This window comes from Geospiza fortis, unplaced genomic scaffold (assembly GCF_000277835.1).
Source record: "Geospiza fortis unplaced genomic scaffold, GeoFor_1.0 scaffold157, whole genome shotgun sequence".
In the NCBI taxonomy this organism is placed as follows: domain Eukaryota; kingdom Metazoa; phylum Chordata; class Aves; order Passeriformes; family Thraupidae; genus Geospiza; species Geospiza fortis.
In genome coordinates this window covers 3,993,908-4,013,950 of record NW_005054314.1, presented here as the reverse complement: position 1 = coordinate 4,013,950, position 20,043 = coordinate 3,993,908, and the positions used below count along the sequence as shown (strand labels likewise).

Below are 20,043 nucleotides of genomic sequence, written 5' to 3'. Positions count from 1 at the left end.
CAAACCACTCAAATAATTAAATCAGAAATTATGCACACCCCCACAGTGTAGAAGTCTTTTTAGAAAGAAAAGATACTTGCTACCTTGTGAGAGAATTCCATAAATTAGGTCTTTTATATATAAAAGTATATAAATAGATATATTCAAGTAATAGGAGGCCTGTGCAAAAAAATCAAAAGACCTGATTTATAGCAACCTGCATGCATGCACAGAATTGCTAAGCTTGGCCAAATATAAATTAAAATATAAAATGACCAGTCATTTATTGGTTTTAAAGACAAGCTGCAGAATTATGTGTAAGCAAGTTACCAGTTAATAGTGAATCAGGTATTTCTCACCTGCTGCCAACTTTTGGGAAATTACAATTAGTCATTTGTGTGTTTATTTGAATTAGTGTAACTTCTCTTCTAAGAAGCCAGACACCTAAAGTAATACTAAAAATAACTTCAACCATATCTCTGTGTTTGAGCCTCCTAATCCAGACTCAACTATTTCTAGCTCTTCATCACTTAGAAAAGGGGATGCACTGTATTTGAAAGTTACTCCCATCTACAAGTACCTTAGCCTACATCTATTTATTACACTAAAGCAGCACATTTAAAACTGAACAGAACTGAATGGTAGTAGAAAACACTCAAACATTCAGAATTCAGCTTTTTACTGCATCTGACTTACAGAGCTGAAAAGCCACACTGGTTGCATTATTTTTCTGAATTGCAAATTGGACAATACCACAAGTATGAAATCTCATGGGAATAATGAAAAACCTTGGTTCAAATGCAGACTCATTCTGTCATTTTCCAGCCAGAAGAATTCAGACACGGGACCTACCACTGTGGCTTGTGTGTTGGGAAGCAGGGAGTGGGGAGAAAAGCCTTCCTTTTGTATGACTCTTCTGAGATACTGAAGTCACAGCCTTGAAACTGAAACATTACAGAAATTTCTACATCAACAGAAGAGAGGTTTAAAGAATTTGATTTTCTTCCTAACCAATAGTCTAACAGTTGGTAAATAACACAGTGATCTTATAAATTCAACTACAATTCTTATATCCTATTTTGAATGTAGAAGATTCTAAAACTAACAACTGGATTTTACTAGTCCTGGCATTCACCCACTGGACACTGGCTATCCTGATGGCAACTCCAAGGTGGTCAGCCAGCTCCTGTAGGGACTGAGCTAAACCAACCCTCCCATACAATCTGTTGGGTTATTTCATTCCAAGTATTCTGTACCAAAACAAACAAGGTAACTATGCAAAAGCAAGAACTTCATGAAAATTGTGGGGTTTCCTAAATCTGAACCTTTCCTACTGTCTTTCATTGAACAAGACAGAGAGCAAAGTGAGGGAATTAAAATTATTTGAGATGGGGCTAAAGCAGTGATCCTAACTGGAGAAAAACTGTACCTCTCCCACTTCAGAAACAATTGCTCCTGATATAAACACCACAACATGAGGCACTCACTCCTGCCAAGGAGCATTCTCCATTTATCTGTGGTGTCAAAAGGGCTTCCACAGCCGTGGAGTTGTGAGGCTCTGTTACACAAACACTGTGCTGGGACACTCCTGAGAACAGAGTAACAGTTGTTATGCTGCAGTAGTGTTGACAGTATTTTTTTGTGCGTAAAACAAAACATCTTTTTCCCCACTGTAAAAGGCGGCTTGTTCTGAATCCTGGCTGATTCTGCAAGTGCATTTCCTCCTGTAGAGCTGCAGAGTTGCTGTACAACCAAGCACTCAAGTTGTACAGCCAGGCTACAACAAACACAAAAAGCAAGCTGCACTGAGAAACTAACTCACCTGCATCTCTTGCCTTGTCTATAAACAGTTTTATCAATAAAAGACTCACTCAGCATAAGCGCCTTTCGTGTGTGAGGAGAAACTGGAAATGAAGACAAGGCACAAGGGATTGCCCATCAATCAAGAATTTCAATAATCTCTTTGTGAAAACAAGTAAGACTTCATGTTCGAACTTAAACTAGCTACTACCCAAATAGTAGTAGTATTAAGTTAATAGTAGCTAATATTGTTCCAAAGGGAACAATGATATCTTTCCATGCACTGAACTCAGCTTTAGAAAAATCTCTTCAAGGCAGCAGTAGAGTGGAACCCAGAAGTCAGATATTTTGAGTTCACCCCAAGAGATCATGGACATAATACTAATTTAGATTAAACACTCAGACACAGCAGTTGGTTTTCTGTAGGCTCCCAGGCTGACACTTTGCTCTGGTTTCTGACAGTAGCACTCCACTCTCTGTTAATTATTATACCCTGGCTGAAGCACTGCACTGTGCAAGAGCACCTCCTCCATCATTCTCTACAAAGACTGCAGAGTGTGGCAGAAAAGGAATAGAGGGGACTCAACTCTCACATTCTGGTCTTTCCGGTAGGACACCTAGAACAGCCTAATAAACACCAAACTCTACCAGCCACCTTCTTAGACATTATCAGTAAATGACACACTCATACCATTTTAATGCACACAGCATGTGCACGTGCCCAAATATGCACAAACTTTGGCTTTATCACCTACCAGCCACCATCTCCCAACAGCCCCCCACTGTTGTTTTCCCTTGTGCCAGATAGATTAGGCCAGTTTAGAGATGACAATGTGCTACCAAACCTATTCCATTCTGCTGTGCAGGCACAGCCAATACAGGCAAACTACTGAGTGCAGTGAATTATTTCTCTAACAATCAGCAACAATACAGCAGCCAATGTTTGGAGCATACACAGAATATACTCAAAGTCCTGCTCAGAGTATGATTCTACTCCTAACACAGGTTTAGAATGTGGATCTCAGGCCAAATAGTTCTAATAATAGAATACAGCAGCTTCTGGAAATATTAAAACTGCACCATCTCAGCCATGTGAGCTGATACCCATGTATCTGACCTTCTGGGACATGTCCTTTTTTTTACTTTATGTATATCAACATTTCCAGGACATCAGCTTGCAAAAAATTCCCACTTTTAAACTAGTGGAAAGACTTTTCTTTAAAATTTGATTAATGCAACATGAAAGCTCCAGCAAACCCAGTTACTGTCCAAACAGTCTGAGTCTTTGTAGCAGTTAAATGAATTTACATGCACAGCCAGGTAATCAGGACCTACACTGTGTGCCACAGAATATAAATATAGAGTAAAAAGAAATCTTTCTACTCCTGTGTATCCTCTTATACCTTGCTGGATCCCTTTTGGGAGCTTAACAAGCCAATTCCCTCAGCATCTTCTCCTTTATTTCTGAAAGTGTAAGAAGAACTCACAAAAGCACTGACTGGACAAGAAACAGTTTTATCTTTTTATCCAATGTCTATCCCAAAGCACAGAGTTTAATTTCATCAGCCCATGGCAATTAATGTAGCAAAGAACTGCAATATTTGGGTGCCAAACAAATACAAGTGGGTGCATCTGTTGCTTAAGTCTGTTAACTGTTGGCACTTCAACCTCATGCCAAGGCAGGAAAATATTTTCTTGGAAAGAACAGAATAGACTGACCTCACCTTTCAGGCTACATTTTTTGAACATCATCCCAGGTCCCTGTTATAGTCCAACAAGATTTTTAACTGCATTGTTTAGCACAGTTTGACTGAAAGATTAAAATAACAGAAGGTAGAAACTTTCTACTGTAGTTTCAGTGAATATGTCAACTCTCCATTTTCACTGGCAGTACACTACTATTTTTGAATTTTGAAATTACTTGATTGATTGAGGTTCTAAAAAAACAACAACAACAAAATATTAAGAGATACATTACAAGAAAATGGAACCATGAAATTATGCCAGAAGCTTCCACTTCAGGATAACTTAACAATGAAGCATATTTACAAAAAGACAGTTGCATTTCATGAAGTAATATAATTGCTAGCAAAAACATATGACCCTAACAGACTCTGCCACAAAATGTAAGAGATGTTCTGGAAATTACTTTGAACAAATTAACACTTACAACCCAAATCCTGATACCCACTAAAACATCCATCATCTGCTGAAGCAATGATTGTCTCATTCTGAATGACTGAATCAAAAGTTTTTCACTTAGATATTAAAAAACCAGAGCAGCCAGTTTTTTATTTTTTCATTCCTACTGGGTTTTAGGAGACATTTCCTGTTTCAGGACAGTGTTGGTGTTAAAACCACAGTGAGAGTTGTGGAGCAGAATGTGTGTCTGCCATGAGAGTCTGATCAAGGCAGTGCTGTACAACATCACCCACATATCCTGTGCCAGAAGAAACATGGAAAAGTGAAAAGCCTGGCAAGCAGCTGTTAGGCCAAAAATATCTTAAGTTATAATTATTCCAAAAATATTTACTTTTGGACAGTATCTTTTGGCTACTCTGTTCCAAACTACAGGAACAGTTTTATAAGTAGTCTGTATCTTTCTTCTTTAATCACCATTGCCCTAATATGAATGAGATCTGTGATAATGGCAGAGAAAATACAAGCTGATGATTTATTAAATACTTCAACATTTTTTCTTTCAAAGGTTACCCAGACCAATTTTGTCATGCCTAAGGTTATTTATACTTAAATACTAGATGGTTTTAAATACAAAATAAGAGTTTTCCTTATCAGGAAAAGAACACTTACTTTATTAATTTGTTGCCTCTTCAACAGTACCAAGTTTTAATAAAATGTAATTGCAAACTGCACATAAGCAAAAGTTTATACTTCATCTCATTTAGACAGTCAAAACTTGCAAGTGGAGATCCACCAACAAAATCTGAAATGGATTCTAAAGCCCACAACTATTTTGTTAATAATATTAATTCACCCTCTATTATGGACATAGTTTGCTTAAATATAAAGTACTCATATCTGTCTTAAAACAGACATTAAAATAGCTGCAACAACAGATTTTTGCAGATAAATCATACAAAAAAAGTTAAAAGCATCTAGTCATATATACATACGCTCCCTCTACATATGCAAGGAGAACAGCTCTTGAAATAATCCTCAAAAATACTTCGTTCAACTCACACTCAAAATAGCTTTTTTTTACCTTTAAATCTCAACAGGTTTAACAATCTCACTAGGAACACCAACGGGCTAATTTTTTGCCCAGGAGACTGAAGTTTTACAGCAGATTTGAAAACTTGTGTGGGAAAAAAAAAATCTGCTGTGCCTAATCTTGGGGGAGAGGGAATGACAGCCAACAACAACATTTGGCATTTTCCGGGCCTGAGGAATCTTACATTTACAGAGTTTGAAAAATCTGAAACTGAATTTTGACTACAGGCCACAAAGCTAACCTGTGAAAGCCTCTTTCAAAGCCATCAAGTTTTCCCTCCATTACTGGCTAGAATGGAGCTAGCACTCAGTACAGCAGTGCTGTCTTCTCATACCAAATTGTAAACATCCTAAAATCCAAGATTGCTATTTTGGCTCCACTGTAGTGACCAGGAGTCTACAGCCTGGTAAAATGAACTTTAAAAGGCCAAGCAAAGCAAACATCTGACATCTCTCCAAAGATAATATTTTAGAAAGAAATAAAAAGGAGAAGGAAACCCACAGTACACTCACCAGGCGTGTATTAACAACAGGAAACAGCAATGCTAAGAGGGCCCCATTCAGCATATGCATCTGCAACCTTAGAGAAGAGATATTATTTTCACACATGGAAATAAAACGCAATAATAATGTTTTCATGTCTTTTATGTAGTATCTCTTCAATAAAACATAGCAAGACACTTTAAAAATTATTTAGGCTTGAATTTTAATAAAGTCACTATTAAATGCAATAAAACTGGACCAAATCCTATCTTTAAATACACACTTAAAGAATTTCCTAAAGTAGGACTGCTTTCTATAATGAGCTTTGGATTCCTAGAAAGCCTGGGCTGCCCATAATCCTGTTCATGATGCAAGCTGCTAAATAGTTGGAATTCTGCTGTTCATTTGTCTTGCAGAGCTTAATATAGCATCTTTGATAAAGGGTTTTACTCCTCTTTAATGCTGTGCATGCAGAGCTTCAAAGTAAAGCTTTAAGAATTTGAAAGAAGTCCCTTAAATAAAATAATTACATTTATCAAAATGCAACAGCAAGTCCTAAGGAAAGCACAAGGCAGGAAAGTAGTATTATACTCCATAATTTGTATAGCTTTCAGACATCTTTTTTCTGAACTACTGTTGGATCACAGGAACAGAAAATTGGTATCAGAACTGTTTCAGTCTATTTTACATCAGACACAAACTAAAGAATAAACTGTCTCCCACCACTGTCTGTCAAACTCCTAGGAATTGAAAAGTAACTTGAGGGAGGGAAAGGTACTACAATTTTAAAACAGATTTTCAAATATAATTTATATGCTGTCAGGGTGTTAGAAAATAGATATACCCATTCTGAAAAACAACAAATATTGTGGCCTCTGATCTACAGCTGGTCTTTAGCAAAGATTTCCTGGACAGCAGACATACTTTCCACACTTTCCAAGACAGAAATGCTAATACAGAGCCTTTGTTCAGCATAATCCCTGCAGAAATAAGGAACAGCAGGGAAAAGCTGCAGAAGGACTGCTTAGGCATTCCCCCAGCACCCTGTTTGCCTAGACTAAGACAAGGAAAAGCAGAGTTTAATGCCACAGTGGCAGCCAGTGCCAAGTGCCAGTGCCCAGGAAATCACTGACCCTCCCCTCAACACATTGGCTGCACCCTCAGCTGCACCCTGGCTCTGCTGCTGCTGAAGTTAGTAACAATATGCAGTGTTTTAGAAAAGACTGCACAGATCTGAGAAATACCCAGCCAAGCCAGAGAGAATTTGCTTTGCCTATTTAACTTTACATATCCACAATTTTGAAATCAGACCCAAACTGCCTGCACAGCTTCCAGCAAGGCCCAGTTACAATTTCTACTGAGGATGGTAAAAGGGTTCAAGGCCCATGACACAAATTATAGTAGCTCATACATTAATCTGCATTAATCCACTGTTACTGAGCTAATTCCTGTTCATCAGCAAGGCCAAACCCACCAACACACAAGAAGCAAGGATAAGGGACCCAACACACTGATTTAAGCCCTGACGCTTTTCAAAGTGTCATTTTTCAATCCAGCCAATATGCCTTTCCAACTTGATATTTCCCTTAGTATTTTATAAATTAACTTCTAAAATACATTGTACAAATGGACAGAAATACAGTAAGGAGGAGGTAATACCTGAAGAGAATCATTGCAGTCCGACATGGGGGACAGGCAAGAAGAAAAATCTGAAATGTTAGAAACAAATTTAAATTAATGGCAGTGACCTCTTTTAGAATCCATTTTCAAAATCTTTCCTACTCAGTTCTGTATGTCACAATTAATTTCTTGCCAGAAGACATGTTTTACAGCAGAGCTGGGAAAGATTTAAAGTCTTTAACAAATCAAAAGGTCTCCCACTACCTACATATAAAAAGATTTAAACAGTAGCAGCAGCACTGAGAGTTCAGCTTCTACCAGTACCTACGAAACCAGCCAAATTCTAGCCAGTTATTACTGGCATTATAAAAGGTCTCTTATGAACCAGATTACTGTATCACCAATCTCATACAGCAGCTCCCTCAATCAGTTGAGGTCCTTGCTGTGCTAAATATCAGCATTTACAACATCACCATTGTCCTTCCCTTCACCAGTGCCAAAACTTCACACAGTAACTTCATATAAACAAGTCTTGCTCTAGATGTGAGGAGATTACTACATAAATATTCAGTAATAAAAATTCTTTTTTTTTATGTTGCCCACTACTGCAAAGAAGAAATTCTGGTTTACTGTTCCATATTTCAGCAAAATATGGATCTCAGTTTTTACTGCTGTTCCTAAAATAAACTCACAATACCTTATTTCACTGACAACCAACAAAATAAATTATCACTGAACTGAGTGGGAACATTTGGAGAATATGTCTGCTTTGTGATGTCAGATTGGACAATTCACCCAATGTGTTTCTTTCAAGTGTTGCAGGGTTAGGAAGAGGCCTCCAGTGGATACTGAAATTAATCACTACCAGACCATGTACTTGCAGCAATAGAAGGGTTGAAATCTGGATCATCCTACTGAGCCCTTTCATACACAAGGGGCTTCCTGTCATTACTACACAAATAAATGTACACATGCCAAATATTTTATTTCCAGGTCAAGTTCCTTATAGACACTCATCTGGTATGTTCCATTCAAGCCTCAACAACAGCTTTAAACACTACACACACTCAAATTGTTTTTCCCAAGTCATACAACACTCTAACAGAGGCACAGTAGGAGAGGCAGCAATTAAGTTTAATGGAATCTACCTCAAGACATTTTCTCAGTGAATACTGTTAAAATCCAATCAGTTTCTCTGAAGTCTTGCATTTAAAAAGCAAGCTATTTCAACTCATTAGGGCAGGTTAAGGAGGAAGAGACCATAACAGGTGCATGATTAGAATCACTAATGGATGTTTTCCTGTGCTAAAGGAAACAAAGAAGAAAAAAGTACATGCCAGAAAAATCTTATGAGAGCTCTGTATATCACCTTGCATGCAAGACCCATACAGCTTCTGGGAAAAGTATCTAGCACTTATTATGCTTCATTATTCCATTGTTGCATATTTTGGAATAAACTTTGTTCACTATCTAAAGTTCCTTGAATTGTGGACTATATTTTCACTTCTTTGGAGACCATAATATCTTGTACAGCTCTTCTGTGAAAAGTAATTTCTCACATGCAACCTGCATGCAGAGTCAAACTTTTAAAACACTCCATGTTGTATGTTAGCAAACAGAGATATGATATCCAGAGACTTATCTGTTCATCTGGAGTTTTAAGTTTGATTATTTTATCATTTGCTTAAATTCAGAAATTCTACAGGAGATATATGTTACTGTTGAAGCATGTTGAAGTTAATACTTTCATGAAACAAATTCTGCTCTTCCAAGGGAGAATTCAATTTCTTTTTATCTTATCTCCTACATCTTAAAAAAAAAAGCACCAAACACCCTCCCCCAACCCTATAAATTGATCTTTTTCTCTGTATGCACAAAATAAACAAACTATAAATATGTCTCAATGACATTAGACCCTTCTTTTTCTAACACTCTGCAGAGTATCCAACTACTGCATGGTAGAGCAGAAGCTACAATCTGAGTCTGAGTACTGCCTGAATCTCAGCACTGAGGACTAAAACAGCTCCCATTTAAAAAGGATGGCAGTGTTACAAGGACTGAGATGGACATACCAATTTAAATCACTTCATTGCCATGGAGACAGGCAAAGAAGAGAACACAATTCACAGCTGATTATTTTTATTTCAACTCTAGTGAAAGAAACAGTTTCAGACCCTGATGAGGGGAAAACCAAATATTTAACTTTTTAAAGAATGAAAATCCCTCTGTTAAAGGGATCTTTCAGAAAATAAGCCTGACTTCCATTTTTCATGACAGCAGAGAAATGCTAACCAGAATTTTTATGCTGAAAGTTTAGGATCATGGAAGAGATTTTCAAATGCTTCAGCTTTAGCAGCTTAATATCAACACTTTCTCTTTACATATGTAGATACTTGCCAGGATAAACAAATCTCAACTTCTTAAAGGGAAATTTTAAAGGACACACTTGCATCTCATTTTTCAAAGATCTAGATAAAAAGTGTCATTTCTCAGCTCAGAGTATCAGCAGTCTTAAATACACAGTTCACAGCAGACAAGCTCATAAGCCCCAACACAAGTGTTCCCACACTGATCCCATAATTCTACTACTTTTCAGTGTCATATTGGAAATTCAATCCTTTGCCTTGCAGGAGGGAACAGTTCTGTTCCACAAACCACAGAATCCTGTGTTAAACCAGCAGCAGGGCTGTGCAGAGCTCCCAGCCTCTGCTCTCCTGCAGAACTCCTGAGTTTTGAGGCACTGGGGCTCAGAGTCCCCAGCCCAGCTGGCACTGCAGAGCTCCAGCAGACACAGGCAGTGGGTATGGTAAAGCACAGTGAAGTTCTCCTTGCCCAAGGCAGGATAACTCAACTTTCAATTTAGAAGAAACACTAGGGAAGAAGTTCAATGTGTCTGCCCTTCTTCTGTCACCTGTTATATTTTCACCTTACAAACAAAAGAAGAACAAAAGAATTAACCCAAAACAGACAAAATTAGCTATTTTGGATGGGAAAAATTAGCTATAAAATATACATTGTCTGATAGGCTGGATTATGGGCATAGTTCTGACCACAGCGTTTCCCTTTCCACATTCAAAAAAAAAAAGTTACAAAACCTCTTCCACACAGAGATTAATATCTGTAAAAGACTGAGACTAATGGGTGCAAGAGAAGAGGAAGTACAAAATCATGTGTGGCATTGAGGAAATGCAAAGATAAGAAGTCCTAGATGGGGACAATACTAGAGACAGGATGGCTGAAGAAGCAGAAGCAGAGGACCAGAAGATTCTACAACTGTCCTCAAGCAGTAAATTGCAGAGAATCTCCTAACTCTGGTTAATCCACAGAAGTTCACTTCAATCTTGAGGACCCAGATGAAAATGAAAAATCAGAAATTCTGTCACTATACTTTGCAAGACCATAAGTACAAATATCCATCCCCTTGGGAAATGTTTCTGGCATGAAGAACTGCATGGCCAGCCCTGCCTTGCACAAGCCCAGAGACAAAGGTCACACCACCACACCTGATGGATCAGCAGGGCTGGAGATCTGGGGACTCCAGTGTCCAGCACAGCACCAATTAACTATTCTTTCCTTGAGACAGGAGCTTAGGGCACTGAACTCATGGCTGGTCTGAACTGGGCTGCAAATAATCTCTGCCATGTCAAGCATTATTTGTGCTGCAATTATCCCATTAATTTGGAGATATTAGTGGGCTTGATTTCTTTTTTTTTTTAGATTAATATAGAAATAGTTTTATTCAAGAAATCTATTTTACAGTTTACATATCTGGACTTCAGCAATGGGTAAGTACACCATTTAAAGAGGTGGAAAAAAAGTGCACAAACCATCAAACACAGCTGGTTTCCTATTTTACATTTAACTGTACTGCTAGATTGAAAAATAATAAACAAATAAATAAAAATCATATCTGTGGTTTGACAAGTTCAGACTGCTAAATCTGGGGGGAAAAAAGATACCAAATGATGTTACATTCTAATTGTTAAATAGAAGCAAGTTGAATGTATTTAATATTTTAGCATAAAAACCACTGCTGCCTCAGTGCAGCTGTCAGACAGGTTCAGGGATTAATGTGTCCTATGTTAATCTAGTACTAAGGATACTCATGATTCAAAGCAAGACTGCTGTCAGAGCATTAAGAAATACTACAATAAAAGCAGTTTGTGTGTTACATAAAGCAGACTGGAACACAACGAGCTGCCTGTCCCAGGTTCCATCCCCAGCTTCCCAGTTCTACCCAGGGATGGAAGATGTGCAGCAAGCTGAACAGCTTCCATCCTCTACAATCTAATGTATTGTACATGATCCATGTCCATTGGGACATTCTAGGTTAGTCTCCCCTTCCACAGGCTTAGTTTGTTTAATCAGCAAATCCATATTCACCTTCTTCCCTTTTAGAGTCTTAGGTGAAAGATTTCTAGACTTCTCATAGTTCAGGATTAATTATTAACACATGACTCAGGTCTTTCTTTGAGTGCGGTAGCATTAGCTATCACACCCTAGGAATTAGTATTTCAGAGGTCACTGAAGTGACTTTTCCTTTTTCTCTAACTACCATCTACACCAGCCCTTCACCAGTAGTGGGTTACTTCATTCCCTATTCTTAAATCAGTGCTTAAACAAAACCTGACAATTAAAAACATATTTGAGGTAAAAGAACAAAGAGGGTAAATTTTAAAAGAAGTCCCAATTTCAATTTCTTAAGAAAATTTTATTTACAAAATTTAGATTAACTTGCATCTCCCTCTGTCAGTGACACGAGTTCACAAGAAGATTGTCACATGCATATTCACTTTTGTTAGTTTTCCCCTTGAGAAGGATGTTTTGTATTGGTTTCCTACAAAAGCAAAATCATCATAGAAAAGCCCTGCTCTACTCCGCCCTGAGTCACCAACACCTTTTTTCTTGTCACAGTTCGAAATTCCTCATTTTGTAGGATTTTACAACAGAGATTTTTAGTCTTTAAAAACACAAGCCAGTGAGTAACTAATAGCCCTACTACAGCCAACTCTCACCAATGAAATAGTAACACAATCCATAAAAAGCTAAGGCATACAACACTGCATTCCTGATAATTTAAGTTGGCATTTCACTAACCAACAAAGTATTACAATACAAAACATTAAATTTGCTTGACACTAATTACTTGGCCATCTGAATTAACAAACCCTCAGCACCTCAATGCAAAGCCCTGAGGAAGTGCCACCAGAAACATGAGTCCCATTACACTCTGCAGGTTTCAAACTCCTGGCACAGGATTTGTTCCTGGTGAGCACTGACATGGTTCAAGCTGCTGCAAGGGGTGTGGCTGGTGTAAAACCCCTTCAGTGAAATTCGACAGCTGGGACTGGGACTGCCAACATCAACAACAAACAAGGGTTTCTGAGACTGGAAATCATGAGATGAAAGACATCCCAGTCCCTGGAATTTAAGGTGTCCAGTGTGATTTCTGCTGCTGTTTTCATTCACCACTCCACTGAAATCCTACTAGATGCAGGATTTATTTTTCTGCCTGTTTCAGGCAGCTACTCATGAAACATCAGTTTAAGTTACCAGCAAACAACCTACATAGAACGGTATGTGAAACTGCCAACTAGGATTAAAAAATCCATCCTAAAAATGTATTGCAGCCAACAGCATAACACTGGATAGTACACTGAAAGCTCTGTTCTGGAAAAAAAATCTAAACAGAAGAAGAAAAAAGAAGCAAAAAGAGGCCTTTATCTCCCCTAATATCTTGCTCAAACTACACATGTCACACTTTGAATGATACTTGCTTTAAATCTGTGATGATCTCATCAAAACAAACCAATATCTGGTTACCTAATCATTCATCTAGTGGCCTTTAGATGATAAGACTCAGTGTAAATATTTGGGGTCAGACAAAGCTAAGCTTTTTCATCCACAGTTTCCGATCATGCAGTTCCTACTCCTGCTCAGAGAGCAAGATACCCATTGTCAACTCCCCACTTTTTATGTTCTTTTCTCCTAAGAATAGTCTGAAGGAGAGAATTAGCTAAGAATGCATAACAGCCTGAAGCACATCAGTATTTCCAAATTCTAGCAACTTCAAAACAAAGGCTTAACTAAGAGCTTTAGACTCCAATTCCTGAACTAGAACACTGACCGCACCATGACTGTTCCTGGGGTCCCTGGCACCTGGACTAAAGCTTAGGATAAAGCATCACTGGCCAAATCTTGTTTAAATTAAAAAGGCTGGTCCATAATCTCTTCAAACAAAGAAAACTGAATCACAGCCTTAGGACACATTTGCTATCCTCTTTATACTAAACAAAAAATTACTCTTATTTCTGACTAAGAAACACTGCCTTGCCTCATACTAATGTTTTCCCATTTCCCTGCTCTATGCTGGGATTGACTAACAGTAAACACAGTGGTGAAACAAAGTATATACAGTGTTAAAGCTATCACAGAAAAGCTTTTCCTCAATCATATATGTAATTATTACAATAATTGCAGTATCAGTAAAAGCCTCTAAACTCCTGTTGATTGTGTTTTTTAAACACAACAAAATCATTGCTTAAAAACAAGACAAATAAAACAATAAGACAAAAGCAACAATTAAGAAAAAACCTGCCAGTTCTGGGAACCAGGAGCAGATTAAGCTATCCAAGCATGCCCTGGTGCTCTGAAGGCCAGACCAATGGTTCTGGAGCACTGCAGACTGGGGATACAGGAGCTGATGGATTGTCTCCTGAGCTGTCACTCCCTGTCTGTGTCCCTGAGGCTGCTCTCACCCTCCTGGAAGGAAAATGAACTCCTTTGCAAGAAATGAGCCTTGCCACCAAGAAACACTGGTGCTGTCAGTGCTTTAATTCTTCTTCCTCTGCCCTTTCTCACCACACACCAGCATGAATTTTCTCTCTAGCCATCAGCTATAAGAAAAAGCATCACAAGTTAACTTGCAGCTGTAAAAAGAAAAAAGAAAGACTTATTTTCAAAAGGAAGTCTGTGTTCATAGACGTACACTTTGAAAAATGCATGTATTTTCATAGGGAATTTTGTCCCTTTAATTTTAACTCAAGGTTTAGAAGAACCAGAATATATTTTTTAAAAAGACAATTTATATTTTGCTACATATTCGCAAATGATGCAGAATTCAGTCAAGCTATGTTTATTATGTAAGTTCTGAAAACAGCCCATCGTTTCAAAAAACAGTAACATCTTCTGCAGAGGACAGAAAGGATCCAGGTCTCTAAAGAAGCCAGAACTGGAAATAATGAACACAGAATTTAGTATTTACTGAGCTGCAGATGCACTTAGTACTCACTTTATTTATGCAAACATCAGACCAAAATCACCAGGTGAAACCTATCCTTCTTTCCACCTATTGCTTCCCTCTTACATTTACTTTTCTTTGCCTAAAAAAATCACCAAAGGTATAACCCAGCAAAACAGATGTTTCCTACAAACACACTTTTCTTTATTCCAAACAAATGTCAGTCCTTAACTGGCTGAAGTGGAATAATTCAGTGAAAAACTGGAAGATAATTACAATAACTAACCAGCTGAAATTTACCACTGAGAAATTATTTTTGCAAAGCTCTTTCTAAAATAAAATAGAGTTACAACATTTATTTTAAGATTGGTATTAAAGCACTATTTTGGAAGAAGGCCTAGACATACTAAAGTCAAGTTCAAAATCCACAACAGTTTACAAGAACAAGTGGCTGTACCTATCATTTTAGGATTAGACTGCAGTCATGTTTCTGCCACTTCCTTAAGGTTTCAATAAAATTATACACATGCTGTTTTAATTTCTACAGACTGGTCAGTCATAACCTTCAGTGTTTAAAACTGAAGATCCTTTTAAAAAGAAAAACATTATAATAATCCATAATCATCAATGTTGGAAACCTTTTGAGATTACTTCACCCTACCAGTGTTACCTACAACCTCTGCTTTAGATAGCTTTTTCCTTTTTTTGGTTACAAGTTTCACTTTTGCAATACAGACTAATTTTAGCCCTGACTCCTGTCTACACCTAATTTTAATTGCTTGTTAACTCCAGCTGGGTGGCTTCAGGATATCAAGAGACACCTGTGTTTACTCATTTGCATTAAGTTACCTTGATTGTGAATAGCAGGTTGCAAATTTCGTGTGTCAAATTACAAACTGGGAGCACAGGAACAAATGATATAGAACAAGTTCTTGATATATATTCTAACTGCTCCTTCACTAAATGTGAAACAAAGAACTGCTACACGAACACAAGGGTTTTGGCTGAAAAGTAACATCCTCAGTTACAATGTCAGATGTAACCAAAATTATGTATTCGATTCCCAGCTGTTAAAACCAGGTGGGGCAGTGTTCTTCATCTCCTCACCACCCATCCTCTCTCCAGGGGGACATCTCCCATTAATGGGCCATTGGGTCTCACTGCATGACTGATGATACAGTTACATCATCCCAGGGTGAGATGCTCCACCTGGGGGAGGAGCCAAGCATTCCTACCTGGATATAACCTGAGATTTGGAACACCAGAGCACCCTTTTCCCACTGGATTCCCACAGGAAGACCCGACCCATCTACACCACCACTGGCCCTTCAGAGGAAAACCACACCCTTCTACAGGATCACTGCTTCAACAGAACCACACCTGGCACTGCAGGAGCACTGCAGCCACCATTAATTGCACTGCTACCAACACCCTGACCCACAGGGTGTCAGGTTGTATCCTGACTCTGTCAGTGGTTTTGTACTATTGCATTTATTTTAATTTTCCTATTAAATTGTAGTTCTGACTTGGGATTTCCCACTGGTTTACTTTCAAACTAGTACAAGTAAAAAAAAACATTTAAAGAATACAGAATAGATAAAGAAAATTGGTTAGAAATAGTTTGGTTTGACATTGCAAAGAGTGAAATTTTCCTTTCACCTCACTAAAGCAAGGCTCATAGACAGGGACACAACACTTGTGTGCGTACTTCTCAACAAGCACAAGACCCAGCTGCTGCTCAAGGTCTCCTTCACAAAGCTTGTAAAGAAATCAATAGTGCTGTGTTTGGCTCTCGAGGAAATCTTCCCTCTCACACTGCTCAATCAGAAACTTTAAGCATTTCCTTCACACAGCCAATTTTAATACCACAATGATGTCCCCTAAAATACTTGAAATGATTAATGTCTTGAAAATATAACACCTGGTGCCTTAAGCATATGCTGATTTTTGTTTCCTGCAATGGAAAGGCAAATAGGTTTTCAACAGCCTAGAGATTGAATGTTTCCTTTTTATGTCAGGTCTGCAGCAGCACCAGTCCAGTCATATTGCCAGTCCAAAAAGGAGAGTGGTTTGTGGCTTGTTTTTGTTTTCTAACAGAGGTATTCAAATAATTTTCACTAAAACCATTTTTTATGTAAGGAGAGATCACTATGAATTCCTTCACAGACTTCTCCCCTTGCTGCAGCACACACTAACTAAACACTGTGCTGCACAAACAAGCCCCATCCCCATCCCACAGCTGGCAGAGAAACCACACCAGTTTCCATTCACCTGTGTTACAAAATATATATAATTTTTTTAAGACTTAAAGGATTTCTCTCAATGATGCTGCACGTATGACACTGGTGAAGAAACACCCTTCTTCCTCCAAAAGCTAAGCAAGAAGCCAAAACCCAGAACAGGAAATGAGTTACAGCTTCTAGTAATTCAACCAGATGACAGGGTGGCAACAAATTCTAGGAAGCTGATTAGCCATGAGACCTGTTGAGGCAGTTAAATACATTCATTTGATCAACACTTCATCCTTGCAATGACACATCTAAACTAGTTCTTTCCACTTTTGAAAAGATTTGAACACAGGTTGGCATGATAGGCAAAAATCAGACGCCTGGTCAGAACAGACTCATTTCTAAAACTCAGTAGTCATTGTATTACACAGTTTTATCTGCCCAAATGCACACACACCTAACTTCCATTTTACTTTGATCTCATTTCAGTCTTAGGTCTTTTAAGAGCAGGAATTTTACTTTTATGCAGGGAAAATCTGAAGCACAATTTTGAGTTTCAAATATTTTTGGCTCAGAGCCCAGAGTATTTGTTGCTGAGGTGAAACAGTCTCAGCTGAAGAAAATGAAAACAGAAATAGAGTGAAAGAAGAAACATTTATCAACAGCTACTGTTGGCTTCCCTTTGAAGTGATCTTGATTGTTGTAGCACATTTCATCTCTTCATCTTCTACTTTGTTCATGCTATTATTTAGACATAGCAGGATTATGTACACACTACTGCAAGAAGAGAAGTGAAGGACAAATTATATTTTCATATGTTTCATCTTACAAATCTGTTGCCTTCAGCAAATTCAGGCTAGGAAAACAATGTTTTCCAACTATGTATTACTTGTCTGCTGGTGAAGGTCATTGACAATCTTTGGCTCTAACTCTCTTTGTCTGCTGAAAGCCATTGGTTTTGCCATTATTTTCTTTCTCTACATTAAGCCTAAGCCTATTTCTAATGCATCTTTTTGAGGATGAAGGGGCATGACTTCCACATTTTGCTGATATGCTCACCTTCTCAATTTCACAAATGCTGGAGCACCATTTCTAGTGAGTAATTAGCTAGGATTATTTATAAAACTTCACAATTAGTCAAAAAGAGATTCAGAAATGGCAATGCCTAACTACATGGCTTAACTCTCAATAGACTCCATCTCTATTTCAGGAGGCACTATTGAAGGAGGTGAACAGAACTGGCTGTCCCAGGTCTGTGGAAGCATTCAGCTGAATACTTATCATTAATATCATAGCATAAAGACAACTAAACTCTCAAATCCTACTGTTAATATTTCGCCACCTCTTTTCCAGAGAATTAATAGGAAAACTTCCCAGTTATCATTGAGCACTGCCCAGAAAGGAAATGTGGCCATATTAATTTATTTTAATTATTTCTACATAGTCCTTGCAAAGCTTCACCCCAATACTGACTGACTGATTTCACAACAATCCTTTATCACTTCACAGGAAGGAAGTGTCCTATGCTGTAAATTACTGAGCAAACACTGCATCACAGCCTAGGAATTTACATAATCTACTACTTATATCTGGAGCTGTAAATTAATTGCTGTAAAGATCTTGAATATTGCTGTATCAGCTTGTCCCCCTGCCCTTAAAATAAAACTCATCTTTCAAAACGCTGGAACAACCAGAAAAGATATTTCCCTGCCTTTTAGAAAACGCTCTCCAGGTGTGAATCCAATGACTGGCTAGATCTGATTCTGCCCAGATCACCTCATATACTGCAATAGGAGACCCAGAATGGCATTGATCTGATTTTCATCTGTTGTTGATCTTAGACAGACATTGCTATCATGGCAGCTTTCATGAAAGCCTTTTTGACATTCTTCACTTAATTCTTGACCTTGAATTTTTTAAGCTATTCAGTGCTGAGGGTATAAAATTAGCAAAATAATACTATTTTTGGCATATCCAGCACCCTGTAACAAGCTCAGCAAAACTGATAGTTAAGTACATGCACAGAAATATTAACAAACACAGCTTATAAGCTTTAGATGCCCAGTTCAGTAACAGTTTGTCTATGTATCCATTATTTTGAAATCTACACAAACTGCACATTATTACACATCAACAACCATGCCCCAAGTCATAAAAGGAAATGGATTATCCACACATATTAGGCCACATCAGATTGTTCACCCCACATATGAGAACCAGGTAACAGCTGTTTCTTTACTATTCAGCCTCTAAAATTAGAAAGGTAAATCAACAGTATCTGCACAATGAGTAATTTGTTTCTCCAACACCTTCACAAAATAGAATCACACCCCTAGAAGGCACTTGCTTGGAAAAGCTGCACGTAAATTACATAGCTGGTGTTGCATGTAATCTGGTTTTCATTAGATTTGGTGCAAATTTTAGCACTGCTGTCAGTAAGAACAGCACCTTCTATTCTTGAACAAGGATCAGGTGAAGGCAAGTGATGAGAAAGCCTTAATTATCTACACTTTCAACCAGAGATCTGGACATTAGTTATAGCTACAATTTCACCTTTTCATCTGACTTGGGTTTTTTGATAGATTTTGATTCAACTGACACAAAACCTATGTTTTAAAATATTTATACCATTCTTGGCATTTGTATTTTTGCTAGGCACTTTTGGTCCACAAACAAACTAGGGGGGAAAATACTGTTGTGCAAGTACATCACAAAAAGGAACTTCCAGGTGACCCTGCACAAGCCTTACCTGCATCATGGTGACCACGTGGCAGGGATTCAGGAGGTAAATGACAGTCCTGGTGGCGAACTTGAACCCCACCTCCAGCCCAAAGATGAGGCAGAGCAGCACCAGCAGCACGTTCTTGCCCAGGCTCTCCTGCTTAGCCTGGGGCTGCTGCAGCAGATTCTCCAGCTCCTGGACGTGCTGCTGCCTCAGCTTCCACAGGGACACGAGGATCTCCACGGTGCCCACACTGAGGAAGACCAAACTCTCCAGCAGGCGCTGCTGGCCGGAGAGAAAGGCGGCGCATTCCGGCCCTCCATTGCCGGCAAAGCTGGGGTCCCCCCCGCCGTACATCCAGTCCAGGAGGTTGTGGAGGCTGTAGCGAGACATGGCGGGGACCTCTTCTCCAGGAACAGGTAGGAGCAAGACGGAATCAAAGACAAAACACGGCCGGGCTAACGAAGCACGAAACGCTGCCGCTGCAGCCCTTCCTTGCGAGGCTCCGTGACAAGCGGGCAGCTCCGCTCGGGGCACGGGCACTTCTTTCCTTCCCTTCCGCTGCCCGGAGAGTCCCGCACGCAGCAGCCTGAGGGGAGCAGAGGCCGCAGCTGCACGGAGCCTGCCAGCTCCAGACCCCCACCCCGGGACCCTCCTCTCCCCGCCCGGCTCTGCCGCCCACCGCTCGCCCTTTCCTCCCCGATCTGAGCTGCCCTTACCCGCGGCCCGCGCCCCTTTCC

At 39.0% G+C, this 20,043-nt stretch overlaps 1 protein-coding gene across 1 annotated transcript in view; it reads right to left on the bottom strand.

The window, feature by feature from the left end:
* TMEM164 (transmembrane protein 164) overlaps positions 1-19,719 on the bottom strand; it is a 30,459-nt gene extending 10,740 nt beyond the window's left edge. Inside the window, exons 1-3 of the mRNA XM_005419831.2 lie at positions 19,331-19,719; positions 7,153-7,202; positions 5,524-5,590 (exon numbers count right to left, since the gene is read on the bottom strand). Of these exons, the coding sequence (XP_005419888.1) occupies positions 5,524-5,590; positions 7,153-7,202; positions 19,331-19,696 (483 nt within the window). The 5' untranslated portion in view covers positions 19,697-19,719. The remainder of the gene's footprint in view (positions 1-5,523; positions 5,591-7,152; positions 7,203-19,330) is intronic.
* Between the last annotated feature and the right edge of the window lie 324 nt (positions 19,720-20,043).